General features: G+C 58.0%; 2 protein-coding genes across 3 annotated transcripts in view; one reads left to right on the top strand and one right to left on the bottom strand.

The window, feature by feature from the left end:
* LOC132432087 (gametogenetin-binding protein 1-like) overlaps positions 1–13,880 on the top strand; it is a 30,173-nt gene extending 16,293 nt beyond the window's left edge. The window contains exons 2-7 of one of the 2 annotated variants that reach the window (XM_060022005.1): positions 4,203–4,315; positions 9,871–9,989; positions 10,391–10,485; positions 10,668–10,812; positions 11,819–11,958; positions 13,635–13,880. In XM_060022005.1, coding sequence (XP_059877988.1) covers positions 9,923–9,989; positions 10,391–10,485; positions 10,668–10,812; positions 11,819–11,958; positions 13,635–13,685 — 498 coding nt within the window. In that variant the 5' untranslated portion in view covers positions 4,203–4,315; positions 9,871–9,922 and the 3' untranslated portion in view covers positions 13,686–13,880. Of the gene's footprint in view, positions 1–4,202; positions 4,316–6,820; positions 6,931–9,870; positions 9,990–10,390; positions 10,486–10,667; positions 10,813–11,818; positions 11,959–13,634 lie in introns of those variants that run through there. The other variant, XM_060022004.1, reaches the window with a different exon arrangement.
* On the bottom strand, positions 1,372–7,792 carry BAK1 (BCL2 antagonist/killer 1). Its single transcript, XM_060022003.1, has 6 exons — positions 7,574–7,792; positions 5,605–5,710; positions 4,616–4,751; positions 4,150–4,293; positions 2,864–3,044; positions 1,372–2,737 (listed from the first exon to the last, which is right to left on the bottom strand). Exons 2-6 carry the CDS (start codon positions 5,675–5,677, stop codon positions 2,633–2,635), a joined length of 639 nt encoding a protein of 212 aa, XP_059877986.1. The 5' UTR covers positions 5,678–5,710; positions 7,574–7,792; the 3' UTR covers positions 1,372–2,632.
* Positions 13,881–21,324: the final 7,444 nt, after the last annotated feature.

Raw genomic sequence — 21,324 nt, 5'->3', positions numbered from 1 at the left:
CACAGGCCAAAACCTTATGGGGCTCCCCACGCCTTCCAGGATAGAGTTCTAACGCCTTTCTTACAGGGGCAGAGGACACACAGCTGCCGCCAGGGCCCACCTTTCTTCCAGCCTCCCGCGGGGAGGGGGTGAGAGGTGCGCACCGAGGCCCTGCCCACGAGAGGGCACGCTTGCGTGCCTGATGCAGCAGCGGCCATCTTTGACCCGGGCAGCCGGCTCACCCCCCGGCGTTCTCAGAGGGGTCGCGCGGTTCCCGCCGGTAGCGTGTAGGCTACCTCCACCGCCTCACCCCTTGGCAGACCTGTGCTCAAGACCAAGGGCCCCAGCCCCCACCCTTCCGGCCTCCATGTAAAACCTCGAGCCAGTATCCTGGTGGCCAGTGCCAGCTCTCCAACCTTTCTACCTGGTAACTCTGGACAGGTACCTCAGTTTCCTTATCTGTAAAGTGGGAGTTTAGGGCCCCCCCTATTCCCGGTCACCAGCTATATAATACCTATTGATTGGGCATGTATGATAAATTCTCAGCATAAAGCCCGGCACAGAGTATGTTCCATAAATGTCTCCGAGATTTTCCTGCAGGAAATTGCAAGGGGCCTTGTATCCACCACCCTTTCAGCCACCACTGCTGCAGGGGCCCCCTCCCTATGACTGCAGTCAGTACGTGGGCTCTTTGAAGACCAAGTCGGAGGGCCCAGGGGATTGGCAAGATGCCCTCGGGGGAGTGAAAGAGAAGCCTGAATCTTTTAGGACTTGCATGTGACCACTTTGGAAGGGTGTCAGAAAACAGACCAGGGTGCCCAGGACTGGAAAGACTTTGTAGATTTTGGAACATTTAAACGCCCCCGTGCTTGTTATTTTTATCACCCCTGGCTGTGTCCCCATAGGGACTCCCATGCAGCACAAAACTCCTAGAATGAAAAGCCCTGTGTGTGTGCTAGCTGTGGGGGACATCGGGAAGAGGGAGCCGGGACACTGTGTCCCAGGTGGAGCCAAGCGTGGGTGGTGGCTCCCCGAACGGAGAGGGATTCAGGCCAGGCCTGTGGGGGTCCCCAGGCAGGTGCAGCTGCCCCACCAGCTCTGCAGCCAGAGCCTAGCAGTTTGGAGACCCCTGACTCTCTGTGGGGATGGGAAACTTGCCTGGAACCCAAAGAAATGAGGGTAGTTCCTGGAGAAGGGGCTGGAGAAGAGTGGGGAGGGGCCAAGGCCTTCTAGGAGGCTGGAGAAACACACCCAGCCCTCCACAGGATTCAGGAGGCCCGAGATGAGACCTGTCAGTAAAAACCAGGTGAAAGCCAGGCATGCCCAGGTTCCCCGTCCAGCCTGATGGACAGAAGGGTAGCAGAGGAGACAAAAATGATCAAGTGGGAGTGGAGGGATTGCAGTTTATTTTCAGACACACTCAGAGGGTGGGAGGTGGCCAGCTGGCTCCATCTGCACCCCCTCCCTGCATTTGGCTTCATCAAGAACTCCTCTCCCCTGACCTCCAAACCCCTAGGCTGTACAAGGTAGACGAGGCACTCCTACCCCACCCATCAGGAGAGGCTTGGGCAGGTGTGGAGTGAGGAGTGTAGAGACTGGGGGTAGAGTTCAAATATTCACAGTTCCTCTATCCGTAACCCCAGATTACACTGTGCCCAGGCCACGAGGGCGGCTCCCAACCCTGGGATTCCTAGTGGTGTTAATAGCCCTTCTCTCACTCAGAAACTTCAAGTTGAGCTCCCTACCCCCTTTCCCTGACCATAACAAAACTGCAGTCCTAAACCCTGTAGCCTGGGCGAGGAGGGGGCCTCAGCACCGCACTCACCCAAGCCCCCTGCCTGCCTTTTCTGGAGTGATGGGGGTGGGGCGAGCTTCACTTGTAGTGAGCAGGGGTGGGGTCTGGGTGTGGGAGCAAGTGGTAATAGGTGAGGGGAAGGGAGAGAATGAGGGCCTCAGGAGGCAGGCTTGGAAGGTGCTGATGGTCTGCACCCCTACTCCACCCCCACTGCACCCCCAGAATCCCTGAGAGTCCAGCTGCAAAGGCAATATGGGGCAGTGGGAGCGGGGCGGGGAGGAGAGCTGAGCCATACCTCGTCTCCACCCCCCACTGGTCCTGTTCCTGGGGGACATGATGTTTAGGAAGGGCCAGGACTGAGCTCCAGGCCCAGCATTTAAGCTCTGACCTTCCAGAACAGCTGAATCCTGGGAAAGGGTAGGGCTATTAACCCCCACACCCCAGACGTCCTGGCTTTGGGTAGAGAGGTGGGAATCGGAGGGGGGCAGTGTCCCCCCAAGGATATTATAAAAAGCTAAAACCGTTAACAACTCCTTGGGGAGAAGCGGCTCATAGCCTCTTGCTTCCCCAACTTATCATCTCCCCAAAACCCAGTAGACAGGGCTGAGGGGGTCCCAGAGAGCTAAGGGAGGGGGCCATAGCCCCTCTCTGAGAGGGGGCCCTTTAGCACCATGCAATGTTGGGGCACCCGTGCAGTCTGATGGACCCCTGGGCAGGGACCCTCCAAACCTGGAGTGCCCACTTGCTAAAGCTTCTGTGCTCTTAAGGAGGGGACCCCTGCAGGGGAGGAGGTGAAGGGAGAAGACTGGGCCAAAGTCCACGCAGGGGTCTCAAGACCCCAAAGGACCCCTCCAGGAGTCATGACTTGAAAAATCTTCGTAACACAAACTGGCCCAACAAAACCACAGCCAGACCTATCAGCACATTCCGGATGGGACCGTTTCCCAAGTCCAGGGCTGCCACCTGCCAGGAGAGACAGAGTGGTCATAGGGGGGCTGGCGGCATATTCGGCTCCTGGGGACTGGGGTGGGGCTGGGAGAGGGGCGGCCCTAGCAGCAGGGAGGAGGTGGTCAATGCTTGGGCACTCACCCAGCCACCCCTCTGTGCGATCCACCGGGCAATGCAGTGATGCAACATGAAGTCGGCCACGAAGCGGGTCACCTGGCCCAGGAAGCCAGTCAGGCCGCGCTGGTAGACGTGGAGGGCCAGGCGGTAGCCAAAGCCCAGCAGAGCCACCACTCGGCCCCAGTTGATGCCGCTCTCAAACAGGCTGTGGGCCGAGGAGATACAGTCAGTGGAGACCTCTAGAGGGCCCTTCATCTGTTTGCCTCTCCCACCCCCTTGGAGACCCCTACCCCTCTCCCAGCTGGAAAGCAAAATGGCTTAGCTGTGAATGGAGGTGGTAGAGGCTGCCCCAGCCTGGCCTCAATTTGGTTAGAGCCCGTGTCTCTGTGAAAGGAGAAAGCTCAGAGGGCAGATGAATGGGATGCTGCTGCTGGGGCTGTGGCCCCAGGGCTGGGGGAGCAAAGGGGCACAGAGAGCGTGGAGGGCAGAGCGAGCAGACGGAGGCAGCAGGGAGATTACCTGTGGGCATTGCTGCTGGCCTGGCAGCCCGAGGGACAGCAGAGAGAAAAGGACAGAAGAGGAGGTTAGGACAGTCCAGTCCTGGAATCACAGCTGAGTGGGCGGTGGCCTCTCAGGACATGGGCAGGATGTTTCAGCTCCGAGCACTAATTCTGAATCTATCGGCTACTCCTGCCTTCACCCTCAGCCTCGAACCTACCCTGAGACTGACCTCTTTAACCAGATGGTGACAACAGCTAACACCTTTAAGTGCAGACACTGTTCTAAGCATATTTCCCCTATTTTACGGACCAGGAAACTGAAGGCTAGGAAGTTTCACAAAGCCGGTAAATGGCAAAGCTGAGATTTGCCCAGGCTGCTGGTTTCTTTAACCACTGCCTGTCTGACACCAGATTATAGCATCTGGAAGCCATTTCCAGGACCTGGTGGGCTGAAGCCAGAGCCAGCAACCATCTTTGGTGTGAAATGTGGTTCCAAATCAGAAGGAGAGCCGTGTCCCAGCGGGGCTGGGGAGCTCTGGGGACACCCCCACCGCGAGCCCCTCTATAGCCCTGATCTAACAGGTCAAGTCCTCGGGGCCAGAGTTAACAAGGGCTGTGCGCTTATGCAGAGATGAAGAGTCTGGGCTCAGAAAGAGAAAGACAGGGGCCCAAGGCCCCGCGTGAGTTAACAGCAGACACGGGGACAGCAAACACGTCTTCTGGTGCCGACAGAGAAGTGTGTCCCCCATCCCGTGGGCAGGGCCTGGCATGGTGGTGACAGCACAGCGGAGAGGCAGTGGCCAGAGCTACCTTGAGGCGATCTTGGTGAAATACTCATAGGCGTTCTCTGCTGTTGGCTGCAGGTGCTGCAACATGGCCTGGAACTCGGAGTCGTAGCGCCGGTTGATGTCATCCCCGATGATGGCCAGCTGGCGACCCACCTGCCCCATGGTGCTCAAGGAACGGTAGGCAGCAGGTGAGCTGGGGCCTGGGCTCATGGCGAAGGGCTCCTCCCCGAGATGCCCCAGCCTTGGGCCCCCCCTCCTTGGCGGTCCCAACCGTGTTCTCAGACACGAGGGCTGGGCCCAGGGACAAGGGGCAGGCATGTGCTGAAAAGGATGCCAGGTCCCGGATGGGGGTGGGAACCCACATGAAAAAGGAGCAGCAGTGGGAAAAACCCCCAGGCCTGTCCAGCTCCCGGGACCTGCATGGTGACCCCACGTGAGCCTCCAACTCCCTGAACATGTCCCCGTGGGCCCAGGGGGCTGCTGCTCACCTGCTAGGTTCTAGGGACAAGGTGACCATTTCTGGGTCAGTGGGCGCAGCCGCCCCCTCGGCCTCCTGCTCCTGCTGATGGCGGTAAAAGACGTAGCTGCGGAAAACCTCCTCCGTGTCCCGGGCTACCTGCTCCTCTGAGGATCAAAGCCAGGAGTCAGGGAGGAGGTGCTCTGGGGATGGTTCACTCTGCCTGTGGACAGAGGTGTCCCTCCTCTAGCCCTTAGTTACCACCTAGGGCTGACACTGAAAAGAGGATTCTTGTCACAGCTGCCTTGTGGAATAGGTGACCCCCAGTTTACGGATGGGGAAACTGAGGTGCAGTGTTTACATAACTTGCACGAGCGTGTACAGCTGGAGAGAGCGGTGCAGCCAGGATAGAATCCCAGGCATTTGGGTCCCCGACTTTATTTTAGTTTGTCCAAGGCACCGAGCCCTTATGGCTTAGGGAACGTGGGAGACAGAATTTGAAATCGTAGCCCAGAAAAGCCACATCGGGAAATAGTGACAGACCTGGGACTGAACCCAAAGTCCAGGGAACAGCCTGTGCTGGGCCGCGAGCTGCAGGCGTCCCTGACGTTCCCCTTGGAAGAGGAAAGAGGGACAGCCATTTTACTTCCTCCCCAAAGTCGTTAACAATCCCTCTCCCTGTTAAGCGGACCTGACTCGGTGATAGGTGGATTTACTTCCTTATTTCTCCCAGGGCAGGGATAGGACAGCCACACCCCACTCTTCTTTCCTCCTCCTCGCAGATGGCAGGGTGCCCACCTCATGCACACTGCCCCGCCTCCCCCAGCCTCTGCACCCCCCACTGCTGCCCCCCTGCCTGCATTGGGTAGGGAGATGCTTTTCTCCTTTACCCAAGGTGAGGAAACTGAGGCGGGAGAGCCTGCCTTTAAATCTTGCCCGGCTTGTCCACATCTGCTCTCTCCATCCTCACAGACGGCCCTGGTGGTTATGGGAGGGGTGAGGGGGCAGAAAGACAGTTACCCGAAGTGGAGGAGGGGTCAGGTTCTTCTTCGCACCCCTGCCTGGGAGGACCTGGGCCTTGTCCGGATGCCATTTCTCAGGTCCTGGCAGGAATGGCAGTGTTAGCCTGTGGGGGTGAGTAGGAAAGCAGATGGGGACCAGAGGTTCCAACAGCACACGGAGGGAGGGGACCCCCACTCCTGAAAGACCGCACCGTCCTAAGAACTTACTGAGTATTTCACTGGCAGTTCTTCAAGGAGACTGGGAGTGAGAAAGGCCGGGCAGCCAAGATTCCCACCCAGGGGTCAGCCAGGGCCCAGGGAGGGGTGGCCGCAGCAGTGCCCGAGTGGATCTCTAGTCGCACTGGGAGGCGAGTTTCAGAAGCTGGGGTTCCTTCCACTGCTCCGGGGCCTCCTGCACCCTACGCAGCACACGCTTACTGCAGACTTGGCACCTTCCAGCCAATGACCCACGAAGCCCGTCCCCGAAGGTTCCACTTCCCCTTGGCTAGTCAGAACACACCTGTTTTCCAACTCAGGCCCGTTAGCCGCAAGCATTTCCTGAGTACCTATGGTATACTTCTACCATGTATGTTCAAGTACTCCCCAGGGAGTGTGGGACATGGAAAGAACACATTAACCTGGCAGGGTAAGCAATGTCATACCCATTTTACAGGTGGGAAAAGGGAGGCACAAAGAAGTTAGTGCCCAAGGCCACAGAGCTAGTCAAGGAGTCAGGTTGGTTATTTGAATTTCCACGAGTCAGTCCTCCACTCAGCACTCATTTCAGATTTATTTTTCAGTTTGTGGACCTTAGAGGGTGTCCTTTCCGGGGAAACTTCCCTTGTTTGCGTCCCGCCTGTGATCTTCACATTTCTGCCTAGCAGGTGGTTGAGGAAATCACATGTACCCCTTGCTCTCCTGTCTCCAGCCCCTATTTTCCTCCTTTGCCCAGTCCTGGCCACAACCCCAGTATGCTCTGTAAACCTCCACAGAGGGAGTATTTCCTGGACATAAGCTATTTCACTTTCAATTTGCACCCCCTTCACTTCCCCCCACCCCAAAGCTGCCTCCATCACCCAGGCGGGAAGCCACCCTCCTCCTCTCCCTGGGAGGGCCTGTGTCCCCTCCCCCCACCTTCCCTCTCAGGCCTGGGGCCATTTTCGAAAGTGCCTGAGGAGAAGGGTGGGGAAAGTCCGGACCACCTGTGCTCTCCACCCCTTCACTGTCTCAGGGCAGGGACAGGGAGAAGACCAACTCTCCCCTCCTCCACCCCTGGGTGCTCAGACTCCTTCTGACAGACCTTTGCCTGGCAGACCCCCATCCCAGAAGCTTCTTCCTGAACAAGGTACCTTCCTCTCTCCCTTGGTCTCCGAAACCCAGTGCCCCCAGGACAGCAGGGCTGGAGGATGCTGATTGCATCTCGACTGCCTCTACCGCTACCCCTGGGGCTCAATGCTGGGGAGAAAGTGGAGCCTCAGAACCGGCCCCAGGGCCAGAGGCCTATGCCAACCTGGGTCTACCTCTGCCCCCATCCAAGTGGCCTGACTTCCTGGTAGGGAGAGTCCACTGTGCCCCACCTGCGGGGTTTGCTGGGCCCAGGATGTTTCCCGGGGCGGGGGGGAGATGCAGACCTAGCCCTGCTGAAGACCTAGTCTTAGGGCTCCTGGGACAGCAGGAAGTGCTGTGAAAGTTCTCCCCCTGCCCTTGACCTCGGCTCTGACCTCCACTCCCATCCCCCAGACTGCTAAAGAACCTGGTTCTTTAGCAGCCGATTCTCTGGCACCAGGGCCAGGCCAAGAGGGAAAGCTGTCTGAGGAGCAGCCAGAGGGAGCCCCGGCCGGATCAGGCCCTGAGCAGGAGTTGGTGGAGCTGCCCAGACAAGCCTCGAGGCCTCCCCCTCCCCACCGGGTTCCCTGCGGGCTCCCTGCCTCACCCTGGGCCTGGGGCTGCCGAGAGTGGGGAGCATGGGCAGGACCCTCCCGACTTACCTGCCCGGACCCTGGCCCAGGCCCGGGACGGCTCAGCAGGGCAGAGGCTGGAGATCCTGAGGAGCCAGTGGCTGCTCCCAGGGTCAGGTACCCAGGTCTGGCTCCCAGGAAGGGGCGTCAGTGAATTCCTGGTGTCTGGATGCAGCCTCTGCTGGTCCCAGCACGGCCCTGGGGACCCGCGAGGCTGCGGCGATCATAGAGGTGCCGGCGGTTCCCGGCTCCAATCAGCTCCCTCTAGAGGAAGTTGCTCTGTGGCCGCCGGATGCAGATGCCCCAGCCTACAGGGCTCCCAGGCGGAGAGAGCGGCTCCCACCCAGGCAGAGTGGCTCCCCCTCCCCCACTGCTTTTCCCACCGTTGATTCCCAGTCCTCATCCTTGATCTTTCCCCTGCTTCCATCAATGTCAATAAAAAAGCCAGGATGGCGAGGTTTCTTAAGCGCCACTGTGTACCCGGCACTTTAAAACCTCTTTGGAACAACCCTTGGAAGTAAGTGCAGTGGACCACACCCATCTTAGAGCTGAACAAACTGAGGCTCAGCTGGTTTAAGGAACCTTGCCCAAGGTCACTGAGCTGGGTTTATAATCAGGTCTGTAGGTGCCGTGAGGAATAATAATACAAAATTGAGATTCAACGCGCAATTAAGACCTGTACACCAAGCACCTCGGTGGTCTGCAGAGAGAAAAATCCTGAATGTGATAGGCAGGTAAACATGAAAACACAGTGGGTCTGTGCTACCATCTGGGCATGTGCCAGCTGGATACTGAGAGGAGAGAGAAGAGGGAGGACAGAGACTCTCTGGCCTCAGGGATTGAATGGTTCTCAAGGACAGAAGCTACCGCAGCCAGGGAAGGACAGGCCTGGAGAGAGCTGTGTGCCTCCACCCCATTCTCAGAGTTGGGGTTCTCCAGCCACCTCTGCCTGCCCCCCACCCTGGTGTTTCCTGGAGCCTCGCCAACCCCCTCTCCCTTCAGGCTGGCTCCCCAGGCCTCCTTCCCCTGCCTCATCAACCCCTTGCACTCTCTGCCCCCAACTAAGCCCTCCTACCTTCTCCCCCCACCCCTCCCCTACCTTTGCCTTCTAGAACTCCTGGAAGTTTCCAACTGGAGGGTTTAATTTGAAAACTCCTCCTTTTCTTAAGTAGTTGGTCCTGAGGTGGCTGCTGTGGCCCCTCCCTCTGAGTCAGGGTCCTTGTCAGGATGGAGGCCCCAGCTTCAAGCCCTCGATCCCGAATTTTGGGCCACTCCTCCATGTTCCGCTTTTTCCGTAGCCTGGTGGGGAGCAAGGGCAGCCCAAAGAGCTCAGACAAGGCCCTGCTGGGGGGCCAGTCTTGTCCCTTTCGAGAGCAGAACGCCACCCCTTTGATGACTGATCACCAGGGAGGAGCAGGGCGGGAGTCCAGGCCTCCTGCCACGCTGCCCTACACCTTCTCTGTGGCCCTGCCACAGTCCGACCCCTCGGGGCTGGGGCTGGGGAACACAGGGCCCCAGACCCCTACCCCCGTGGAGGTCCTGAGGGTCCTGGCTCAGGGTGTAGAGGTGAAGCCAGTCCTGCCCAGAGGAAGCCAGGAGGTGCTGGGCAACCTGTCTGAGTTGGAGGAGAGGGAAGAGGAACAGACAGAGGTAGCAGGGGATACAGGGACCTCAGACAGGTGAGGGGCCGGGCTGTGGATGGTGGGAAGGAGCCTGGGATGGAGGAACTGGGAGGAGGCCTGGATGTAAGAAGGGGGAAGGATGTGGGCCTGAGATGGGAGGACCCAAATTGGGGAGGGGCCAGGAGCGGACTCCTTGGGTGGACAGAGGACTGGGTGGGCATGGTTGGACAGACGTGTCAGGGGTGGAGAGGAGCCTGGAGATGTGGGGAGGGGGTGAGGCAGAGATGGGGGTCCTCCCGCAAGTGAGTGGTTGTGGAGGGAGGCATCGAAAGGAAAGGGGGGTGCTCTGGGTTGAGCCGGGGCTCCTGTTACTTCCCAGCTCCTTCCTGGGCCCCACTCCCCCCACCTTCCCTCCCCACTCTCTCCCTCCCGGTTCCCACTCTCATTTGGACCTGGCACCCACCCCTGGTGAGGAAGGGGGCCCACTTCTCTCTCTGCTCCCCACGCCCCTCCTCACCCTACTTTTGGGGAGGGATCATCCCCTCTGTGATGAAGACCCCAGAGGGCCGAGCAGGGAGTAGTTGGGAGCAGGAGGTTAGAGGAAGCTGAGCAGGGCCTCTAGGAGAGCCTTGGAGGGTTTAGGGGGCCTTCACCACATCTCTGGGCCCCACCTGCCACCCCCGTCTGACTATGCTTGGGGATCAGGGGCCACTTTGCCCAAGCCTTGGCGGTGGAGCAAGGATGCTTGCAGAGGGCCATGGGGCCACTGGATATCAGCCCCGAGACCTTCACCGGGGAGGAGGAGAAGGAGCGTCTGCTTGATGGTGAGTGTGGTGGCCGCAGGTGTGGGGGACATGCCGGGGGTGTAGGGCCGGGAAGGACACAGGGCAGTTTGAGGGGACGCTAGAGGCGGGCTGCCTGGGTTTGAATCCCACCTCCACTAGGCCAAGCTGTGTGATGGTGGCGAGTCACTCAACCTTTCTGTGTCTCACTTTCCTCATCTGCAAAATGGGAATATAATAGTACCTATCCCAGAGGGCAGTAGCAAGAATTGAGTGAGATTTTCTCTGTGAAGTGCCTAGAACTGTGCCCAGCATGTAGCAGGTGTTTGCTAAAGAAAACAAGGAAACCTGGCCCTCAGCTCAGCCTCCTGATGGCCCTGTCCTCCTGGGCCTGGGCTGCCTCTTGCTGCTGTGAGCTATCAGTGACCACTACCGCTCCACAGGAGACCTCAGGCTGGCCTCCTCCCAGGTGGGGGCAACTCCCTGGAACCGCCTCCTCAGCTTGTACAAACAGCTCCAGAAATCGGCCCCGGCCAAGGTCAGTGGGGCTAGCTGAAAGTGCGGGGTGAGGCCTGGGTGGGGCCCAGGGGGGCAGCCACCTGCCTGAACCTCTTGAGAGCCGTTGTTCCCTCCTGCTTTCTGTTCTGGGTCTCCGTGGGCGTGGGGGCTGCAGGCTCGGCCCCACCCTCCTCACCTGCTCAGTCATGGGCACACCCTCAGATCCCTCTCAAGGAAGGCCTGCCCTGTGAGGAGAAAGGCGGGGAAGAGGAAACAGAGGAGGACAGCTCACTCAAGCTCTGTGTCCCAGGCATTGTCACCCTCCAGTCGCCGCTGCATAAGACTTTTAGGTCGACAGATACAGTAGGTAAATGTGGTGCCCCCACCTCCCCACCCAGCCAGCTCCCCCACAGAAGGAGCCCCACTTGGGTCAGTGGCTCATGGATGCGATACCAGTTCTGACCACCAGGTGGAACCAGAGGACCTAAGATGACTGCCCAAGCTGGGGGAGCTGTGTGTGGCTGGTCCCGAGGCTGAGCTGGGTCTAGCAAGGGTCCTCCTCCCTCAGGGCCCGGGTGGGCAGCAGAGGGTGGAGGGGTGGGGGGCGGGTTGTGACTGGGACTGCGGGTCCTTGAGCACCACCCTTTCCCAGCCTGGAATTCTAACTCCTTCAGTGGCCACCTCCATCCCTGGTTTTCCCATCGTGCGTGCACTGCTGTGACAGTACCCCAGAAGGCCCCCTCTCCCACTGCAGCCCACTTGCCGCCCTGACATGGTGAGCAGATGGCTTAGTGGTAATAACATACTCCAATAAAATCACTGTTGACATTTTCATAGCCATTACTATGGGCCAAACCCTCCTCTAAGCACTTTTCATGAAATACTGCGTTATAACTCTGAGGTAGGTTCTGTTACAGTCTCCACTTCACTGTGAGGAAACTGAGGCACAGAGAGGTTAAGTAACTTGTCCAAGATCACACGGCTAATAAGTGGCAGAGCTGGGACTTGATCCCAGGAGGTTTGGGTTGTTCCAGATCTGTGCTCTGGAATTGGTGGCTGGAGGGGGCAGGGTGGGGTAGGGCAGATGTCTGCCCCTTGCATGCTGTCCCCAGGAGGTAAGTAAAGAGACTCACACTCAAGCTGGTGGGAGGGAGCCCATGGAAAGCGAGTGTCCTGGGGAGGGCAGGGCAGTGGGGAGGTGTTGTCTGGCTGGCTCCAGGGACTGGATGGAGAAGGGGCCCAGCTGGGAAGGCCAGGGGCTGCACAGGGCTGGGTGAGGTTTGGAGAGCCAGAGCCCCCTCCTCTCCCTTCGATCCCCAGCAGGTTGTCCACCCTTCTCCTGCCTGTCCCATGCCCATCTCTCTGACTCTCAGGTTTCGTGGAGTCGGAGTTAAAGAAGCTTCTGGTAGTGCAACAGGAGTTCCGCCTCTGGAAGATGGGTGGCCATGAGGGCCGGAAGCTGCTGACCCAGCCAGAGATCACCCTGGAGGAGGCAGGCATTGTGGATGTCCAGGTATGCCCGCCCATCCTGCCCCCACCCTCTGCCTGAGAGCCCTGGGGAGAGTGGAGCTGGAGGCCTCCCCTCTCCACAGCTGCTGGCCCAGGCTCCAGCCCCCATGCTGGGCAGGAAGTGCTTAACTCCTTCTTGGTGGTGGTATCTCTGAGAGCAGGATCCTGACCCCCTGCACACACACACTCCTCCATCAGTCTCTCTCACTTGACCTGAGTCCATTTTTAAGGCTTCACTGCCGCTCACTTGCTGTATGGCCTTGGGCAAGTCCCTTCCCCTCTCTGGGCCTCAGTTTCCTCATCTCTACATTGAGGGGACTTGTCTAGGTGGCTTTAAGGCTTTCCTGCACATCTGTCATTCGCATAATGTTGCTCTTTTTCTGTTTTCTCTCCCATTCACACCCACACCAACTCCCACAAACACACATAGGTGCGGGGGAGTTACCTACCTGGTCACACCAAGGACCACCTACAGCCCACCCTCCTTGACATTGGCCTCAAAGGTTAGGCCTGTCCCAGCTTCTCTGAGTGCACATTGATGGATATGTTGATGAAAAATGTGTCAATGTCCTTCTTGGGTTAATTTCCACTCATTCATCAGCTCATCCTTTCATTCAGTGGACATCTGCCCCTGACGGTGTGTGTAGTTTACAAAAGGAAGGAGCAAAGTCTTTAGTCGAAGTCTCTGACCTGGCATGACTTGCTCTGTGACTTTGAATGTGGGCCTTGGTTTCTTTACCTGAAGAGGGGACCATTGGAGGATCAAATGAGCTGCCGAGTGTGTAGCCCTCAACTTCAAAGGGCGCTCCAGCGCCAGGGAGTATGACTCACCCCTTGGGGGTCGTTAATACCAGAAATACTTGCCTACCGGGTACTGAGGGGCAGCCTTCCCGTTGTCTTGAGCCTGCAGGCTATGTGTCAGGGTGCCCCTCTGTGCTCTGGAGAACCTCACCCTAAACCACACAGGTGGTCACTCTGGCAGGGCCCCTGCTTTTGTCTTTTCCTGCTAAAGGGAGCTCTCCTCCCCTCTCCCCTCCACTCCAGGACCACCCCCTGAGCCGGCCTGCCCCAGCCCCAGGGGTCACAGTCCTAGGGTAGCCTGAACATCACTGGGGGCCCCTAGGGAGTTTCTGGAGTAGAGGACCAGCTGAGTCCTCACTTGGGGACAGGGCTGCCTCAGGGATATCTTCCTGCTGTGGGTGTTACAAGGATTCTGTCCTCATTACCTCCCCCCACTCTCTCCTTATCTGCCCTCAGAGACACCAAGCTGAGGGGGGAAGGAAGCTGCCCCCCAGCCTTTGGGGAATGCTGGGGACCTGGGGGAGGGGCGCTGAGGCACCAGAAGCACCACCCTAGGCTGGAGGGAAGGATGCAGAGCCCCCTTGGTGTGGTGTCTAGGATAGAGGTGAAGGAGGGGAGGGCTTGGCTGGGGTGCCTGGCTCCAGGGGCTTCCCAGGAATCCCCCAAGCTGGAGGGAGAAGGTTACCTCCATTCTATGGGAGGGAGGTGGCTCAGGGCTAGTGGGCCTGGCCTGCTGTGGGCACCTGGGGGAGGGTCTGGAAAGGTGGCCTTGGGGTGCTTGTCTCTGAGGGCAGGTGGGATGGTTCTGGGGGTACAGAGCAGGAAGAGGAGAGCCCAAAGATGCAAAGGCATCTTCCTTCACCCACTTCCGCCCCCCAGCACCTGCTCCTTGAGGAGATGAATGAGATGGAAAACTGGCCTCCAGAGTGAAGCTGATGCTGGCCTGAGTCTGCCCTGCCCCGGGTCCCTGCAGCCTGTGTAGAGATGTATCCGCCTCCTCTTAGGGCACCTCAAGGAGCCCCTGGGGCCAAGGGGTCTTTAATAAATGGTGTCCATGTGTCTGCAGGGTGGGCCTGCCCGGCACACTGTCCCCACTCTTCAGACTCAGGCCTGTGATGTTATTAATAAAACTCAGTTTGACTTTGGCCTTCTTGCCTGTCTGTCTGCCGACCTGGCCCCTCATCCTCCACCCAAGAACAAGCTCAGGGTTCTCAGTCTAGTTCTAGTCCATGCCTACAGGCTGCCAGGCCACCCCAGCTGCAGAGCCCTGGGTTCCATCTGAGCTGGAGGACGGGAGGTTTAATGCACCTGACCCAGGGGTGGGGAAGGACCTGGGGCCCAGAGTGAGCGCCGGGGGAGCCCCTGCTGCCACAGACCCGCCCGTCATAGAGCAGCCCTGGTTTCCCTCCCTCCTAAATTCCCAGGCCTGGCTTGCAGCCTCCTCGAAGGATCCGGGAATTCTCCAGCAGGAAGTTCCTGCCCAGCCATCACGGGGACAAAGCCAGGAAAGCAGCCTTGGGACCATGGGGACCTGCCTCAGGGGCTGGGCTAGGGGGCAGGTGAGGGGGCCCTGGGGTTGATGGAAAGGTGCCACGGGGGTGGGGGTCAGGGCTCCATCCTACTGCCCCTGGTCAGGGCCCACTAGGCCATGCTCAGTGCCAAGCGCCTTTGGGGATCCTGGGCGGAGGGAGGTCCAGACATCTAGAAGGCCCAACCCTATCTAATCCCAGAAGCAAGGATGGGCTTGAGTATTGGCCGTGGCAGGGCACACCCTCATACCCGGCTTCGTGGGCATCCAATGGGAGGGAGGGCCAGGCCCAGTTTGGACACCAGGAGGTGCTGTTTGCCAGGAGGTCCAGCTGGCTCCCGGTAGGACCCTGGTTCATTCCCTCCCGTGCTGGTCCTGGCTGAGCCCCCAGCACACGTGTGAGAGAGAGCTCACACTGCCCAACTCTTATCAACACAACTGCTATTTACAGATGCGTGTCTGGCCTTCTCCATGGGGCCCCCACTGTGTCCAGCCCGAGGCCTGTGCAGAGCTGAAGTTCAATGTCAAAACATGGTGGCCACTCTGAATAATTATCATGATTGATAACAATAGCTGTTTGTTGGATGGATGGGCGTGCTTGAGGTGGGGGTAGGGAAACTGCAGCAACCTGGCCTCCTGCCCCAGCCCCGCCCAGCCCAGTGAAGTGGGGAGCCCCACCCCCTCCCATCCCCCACCCTGGGCTCAGGGGAGAGCTTGGAGAGGAGACTGGCTAGTGATTCACAAGTGGGCTGGGGCTTTATTTTCTCTTGGGCTTCCTGGTCAGGCCCCCCACCTCCTGGAATCCTTGACTCAGGCCCTGAGCTGAGGCCCATGGAAGGGCCCATCTGGACTGTCCCCCTGAGTCAGCTGGAGGCAGCCTTGTGATCATATGACTCACCTGGGCCCTAATTACTTCCTCTCAGAGTGTTGGCTGCTGGGAAGGGTGGGGGCCCTGGAGGGCAGCCTGTGGGCTCCCTGGGTGCACGTGGACCCCTGGTGTTCCCTTGTGGACATAGCACTCCTCATGGACCCCACGGAGGGGATACCTCTCTGCCTTCCCCCTTCCTGATAGGCCCCCAAACCTGGTGCCAGCCATGCCCAGGCTGGAGGAGGATCCCTGGGCCCAGAGCACTCCAGGACACAGCTCTGCCCTCTCCCTCCGTTGTCTTCTGGGTGGGGCTGGCCAGCAGCCCCTGGACACAGGCAGGCACCACAGTGGGTCGGGGTAGACTGGGCCCAGCTGGCACTCAGGCTCCTTGGCTGCTCGTGTGAGCCAAGTGGGCACTCATAGGCCGTGTCACCTCAGCTCCCAGGGACAGGAGCGTCTCATCCTTGGGCCCCACGAGAGTGGGCTGCTGGGGAGTGGCGGGGCGGGCACCTGTCTGCTCCTCTCTCCCTTTCTGTCAAGTGAGGGCCATGGCACCTCATCGTCCACCCTGCCTCCCCCAGGGTTCCTGTGAACCACAGGGAGGAAGGTCTGTGAGGCTGGGAGGCGCAGCTGCCGGTGCGGGAACAGGAGTGGGGACTGTGTCCGGGCACAGGTGTGAGGGCCTCTCCCCGGCCCCGAAAGGTCCTGGGCCGGTTCCTGTGGATGGGCCTGGCCTGACACTCATGAGTGGTGAAGGCAGGGGTGACGTGGCCCAGGGACCTGCGGGGGGCGCGGGGAGGCGCGGCGGGCAGGTGCAGAGGGCCGGGTGCAGGCTCAGCGCGCACGTGGACAGAGGCCAGACGTTTCTGAAAGACTTCGAGGGAACACTGCCGATGCATCTGTGGGTCTGACCTGAGGACTGGGTGGCATTTAAAGTTTTCTCCTCTCCAGCGTGTGCAGACAGCCGGGGCGGTGGGGGGGGGGGGGCGCAGGGCATGCACCACTTGTGCAGGTTGGGCCCTGCACCAGGGCACTAGGCTCAAGGGTGACAAGGCTCTGAAGCCCCGAGAGGTGCCTCTCTCTCATTTGCTCAAAAGGGCCAGTTGGGGGGCAGTGGCCCTGGTCAGTCCTGCAGGTTTAAGTCAAGCTGTTATGTCAGAACTTGCCAAGCCTCTGCCCCTCTCCAGGTTTCTCTCCACGCTCCCCATGCCCCCACCCCCCGCATCTTCCTCCATCTCTCTCTGTTGGTAGCTACGTATGGGTCTGTTTCTTTTCTCTCTTTCTTACTGTATCTCTGGAGGGATAGAGGTGAGAAAAGCAGCCCCCAGATCCATTCTGAGGGTATGTGGGGGACAATGGTGGCTGAAAGGAAGGCAGTAGGTGGTGGTGGGGGGAGAGCAGGGTGGGTGGTCCCAGGGAAGTGTGGGCAGGGTCAAAGGTGGGCCTGCCTGCCTGGGGAGACACTGGGGTCTCCCTCCCTGTGGGCTCTTGGGCATAGCCTTTGAGGAAGATGCCACCTCGGGCCGTGTTCAGAGGCACTGGTTGTCAGCCTTGCCTATCCCTGGGGTGAGGGAAGGGCAGAACCACTGTCTTATTTTCCAAGTGGGAAGGGAGCTGGAGCGCAGAGGAGCAGAGGGGAAAGACTCAGCTGGGTGGCAGCCGAGGCTCCAGCTTGACAAGCTCACGTGACTGCTGGCAGGTCCCTGACCTCTCTGAATCTCAGTTTCCACATCCTTGAAATGGGTGAATCACAGGCTTCTCTTGTGGGCTGAATGAAGTGCTGTTTGGCAGGGATCGAATAATTATTAAGCACCTACTACATTCTGTTCTAGACACTGGGGAAATAGAGCAGTGAACAAGACACACAAAACCTTCACTTTTTTGAGCACTTACGATTGCTAGTAGGATATACAGTGAACATATAATGTATCAGGAAGTGACAGGTACTATGAAGAAGCTGGCTAATAGGATACTCTTTCAGAGTGATGGGATGGGAAGGGCCATTCTGAGGAGGTCAGACGGAAGCATGGACCACCAGGAAGTGAGGGCAGGAACCATGGGAATGTCGGGGAAGAATATTAGAGCTGAAGTGCAAACGCCCTGAGTCAGGAGAAGGCCTGGGGTGTTTGAGAAACAGGAAGGAGGCCTGTGTAGCTGGAGGATAGAGTGGGAGGAGGAGTAACGGGGTGAGATCAGAAGGGAAGGAGGAGGGACTTGCCTGGTGGCACAGTGGTTAAGAATCTGCCTGCCAATGCAGGGGACATGGGTTTGAGCCCTGGTCGGGGAACATCCCACATGCCACAGAGCAACTAAGCCCATGCGCCACAGCTACTGAGCCTGCGCTCTAGAGCCCACAAACCACAACTACTGAAGCCCGCGCGCCTAGAGCCCATGCTCCGCGAAAAGAGAAGCCACTGCAATGAGAAGCCTGCACACCGCAACGAAGAGTAGGCCCTGCTCTCCGCAACTAGAGAAAGCCCGCAGCAACAAAGACCCAACGCAGCCAAAAATAAATAAATAATAAATAAATTTATAAATAATCCGCCTGCCAGTGCAACACGAGTTCGATCCAAGGTCAGGGAACTAGATCCTGTATGCCACAACGAAGACCCCGCATGTCACAAGTAAGACCTGGCGCAAAAATAAATTTAAAAAAAAAAAAAGACCTTCTCTCCCTGCCATCCATCCCTCTGTAAACCTGCACTCTAGTGCCTTTGCTGGGACCCCAAATCACAGCCACAGCTTCCCAAGCCTTCAAAGCTGCTGTCCCCCCAGGTCTTCCCTGCTACCCCCGTACCCCTGCCTATCCTGTACAGCTCAGCTCTGGCACCTCCTCTTCTCCTGGAGTCCTCACAGCTCCCTGGCTATGGGACTAATGGGATCTATGTGTTTTCCTGCTCTCTAGCCTGGACAGACACATTATGAAGGCAGGCCCTGGGGGGGTTTGTCCCCATGTCTGCAGTGTCCAGTGTGCTGGCTAGCACAGAGCAGGCTTAGCACAAGGTGCCAGACTGAACGAGCAAGGGAGGGGAGGTGGGAGGAGGGGGCTCAGGGACAGAGCTGGAGTGGTAGGGGCTAGATTACATAGGGCCATGTCTGGCAACCTCAATGGCTTGGCATCCTCAGGGCAGTGGGAGCCATAGAAGGCTATAGAGCTGGGGGAAGTAGCATGATAAGATGTACAGTGGAGGGGGGAGTGGAGGGAGCAGGGGGCCAATTAAGAGGCTGTCACAATTGTTGAGAGAGATAAGTGAGCCTGAGCTGGGACAGTGGCAGATGGGGTGAACAGGAGGACACTTGGGCAGTGCTTCTCAACTGGGGCAATTATGTCTGCCAGGAGACATTTGGCAATGTCTGGAGACATTTTTGGTTTGTCACAACTTGGGGTGGGGTCCTACTAGCAACTCATGGGTAGAGACCTCCCTATGTTTCCTCATCTTTAGTAAAGGTTATTAGGAGGATTAAATGGGTTAATACATGGCCAGTGTTTAGAAAAGTGACTGATATGTATTAAGCACTAGGTAACATGAGCTACTGTTATTTTAAAACATAAATCCTTAAAAAAAAAACCAGTTTTAAAAAAAACAACTAAACATTTAAAAAATAATAATAATAAAAATAAAACAGGGCTTCCCTGGTGGCGCAGTGGTTGAGAGTCCGCCTGCCGATGCAGGGGACATGGGTTCGTGCCCCGGTCCAGGAAGATCCCACGTGCCGCGGAGCGGCTGGGCCCATGAGCCATGGCCGCTGAGCCTGTGCGTCCGGAGCCTGTGCTCCGCAACGGGAGAGGCCACAACAGTGAGAGGCCCGCGTACCGCAAAAATAAATAAATAAAACAAAAATCCTCTGTTTAAAGCCCTGCACTGAATCCTCATTGCCCAAGTAAGAGCCAAGTCCTTCCAAAGGCTGACGAGTCCCCTCACCACCCGGTCCTTTTCCGTCTCCCACCCCATCTCCTGCTGCCCTGCTTCTTTCTCTGTGTGCTCTGGCCACGCGGGCCCCTCTGCTGTTCTTGCACACACTCAGCCTACTCCTGCCTCAGAGCTCTGGCACTTGCTGCTCCCTCTCTGTTGTTTCTCTGCCCTTAGGAATTTACATGACTCCCTTCCTCACGTCCTTGAGATCTTTCCTTAGCTGTCAGCTGTCACCTTCTGGGGGATATTTCTTAACCACCCTCTGTAAAAAAAACACAAAAAAATCTATCTCTTCCAACTGGCTCTCTCCCTGTGCCCCTCCCCTGCTTTATTTTTCTTAAGAGCACTTTCATCATCGAACACATCATGTATTTAGTTTGTTTATGTGCTTGTGGTCTCTCAACTGGAGTGTGAGCCTCATGAGGGCAGGCACTGTTGCCTGTTTTGTTTGCTGCTGTGTCCCCAGGGCCTAGGACCTTACTAGTACCTTCCAAATACCCTTAAACATTACTTAAATGAATGAACAGAGTGAATGAAAAGCCCCACCAGGACTCAGAGAGGTAGGAAGGGAATGGAGAGAATGTAGAATTGTGGAGGGGAAGGGAGGGCCCAAGTGGACCTCTGGAAGGGCCAAGGTCTTGGCACAGTCTGGGGCACGGAGCCTTGTTCATCTGTCCTCCCCAGGCCTTCCACCCCCATCTACTCTCTGGGATCGTCCTTCAGGCAGTGCTGGGCTCTACCTGCCATGCCCTGAACACACCACCCCCAGTCCGGGCAGATGACCAAGCCTGAACGAAGTGTCCTTTCCCCTCTGATAAGCTGCCTCTTTCTAGGGGCACTTAGGGCAGGCCATATCCTGCTGCTTAGGAAGTGCCTGAGGGCCTGGGTGGGCCTCTGGAGTGGGCATGGGGCCGCTGCAGCAGCCGCCCTGCCCAGAGGCCCAGCAGGGGAGCAAGGGCAGCGGGCCGGGCAGACCCCTGCCCACCACCAACCCCAAGCTCGCACCCATTCCTCATTCTCATTCATTCAACAAATCTCTCTTGCAAGCTTGTTGGGAGCACAGCTGTGAACAAGGGTTCCTGGTGGAGATGGGTGAGGAATGGCAGAGACTGGGTGACAGGCTGCCAGACATGGGGCGCTGGCCTGCCTTGGGCACCTTGCCCTGGGGACAGTGGGGACAGGTGGGGTGCTGAAGGGACATTTTACTTCTTGGCTTGGGGAGGAGCTGGAGATGACGGGTTTGTCCTACTTCCCTGATCCCCTCAAGTCCCCCTCCCCGCATCTCTGCAGGTGTTTCCATGGTTGATGGTGCCAAAAGGAAGCTGTCAGTGGTTTCTGATGATTGACTATCACCCGCTTCTTGAGAGCCCTGAACCTGAGAACCCAGAACCAGACTCCCAGCCCCTCCCAGCCCCTCCCAGGGCCTCCTTCTTGCTCAGCCCCTCCCTCCTGAAGCCCTTTCCTCCCCGTGGTCCTGCCTCAACTTTCCCATCCCTGCACAAACTGGGTCCTGGGGGAGGGGAGTTTGGTGACGGAGCACAGTATCTTCTAGGGGGTAGGGTAACCCTCCCACATCCAGCCGCATGTGTGAGTCCTTGCACACACACGCACACACTCAAATACCCCTCGGGCACATGTACCCCTGACCCCCCCACACCTCTCTAGGTTGCTGACCCACCCTGGGCCTCAGGGCCTGAGGGCTCCCTGGCCTTCACTGTCACAGGCGGGCAGGATGGGGCTGAGGCAGGTGTTGAGGGCCAGGCTCTACATTCTTGGGGTCCAAGTCTTCGAATCTATAAGATGGGTGCTGACTTGAGGTCTCTTGGTGTCCCCCAGGGCCTGTAACCTTTGAGATCCCAGGTAGTACAGGGAGAGAGACCCGTTCTGAGATGTCACCTGTGCTAGTTTTTTTTTTCCTTAGCAACCTTTTAAATTAATTAATTAATTAATTTTAATATATTTATTTCTTTATCTTTGGCTGCGTTGGGTCTTCATTGCTGCGCACGGGCTTTCTATAGTTGCGGCTCGCGGGGGCCACTCTTCATTGCGTGGGCTTCTCATTGTGGTGGCTTCTCTTGTTGCAGAGCATGGGCTCTAGGGCACGCAGCCTTCAGTAGTTGTGGCACACGAGCTCAGTAGTTGCGGATCGCAGGCTCTAGAGCGCAGGCTCAGTAGTTGTGGCGCACGGGCTTAGTTGCTCCCCGGCATGTGGGATCTTCCTGGACCAGGGCTCGAACCGGTGTCCCCTGAATTGGCAGG

Source organism: Delphinus delphis, chromosome 10 (assembly GCF_949987515.2).
Source record: "Delphinus delphis chromosome 10, mDelDel1.2, whole genome shotgun sequence".
Classification (NCBI taxonomy): domain Eukaryota; kingdom Metazoa; phylum Chordata; class Mammalia; order Artiodactyla; family Delphinidae; genus Delphinus; species Delphinus delphis.
The sequence above is the reverse complement of the archived record's forward strand: the minus strand, read 5'-3'. Positions and strand labels throughout refer to the sequence as shown.

Excerpts from the sequence above, each read along its gene's own strand:
- BAK1 (XM_060022003.1), bottom strand. The coding sequence starts at position 5,677 with ATGGCATCCGGACAAGGCCCAGGTCCTCCCAGGCAGGGGTGCGAAGAA. Across the intron at positions 4,294-4,615 it reads TTGTCCCTAGAACCTAGCAG|CACCATGGGGCAGGTGGGTC; the intron begins GTGAGCAGCAGC and ends CCGTTCCTTGAG. Across the intron at positions 3,045-4,149 it reads TTCACCAAGATCGCCTCAAG|CCTGTTTGAGAGCGGCATCA; the intron begins GTAGCTCTGGCC and ends CTCGGCCCACAG.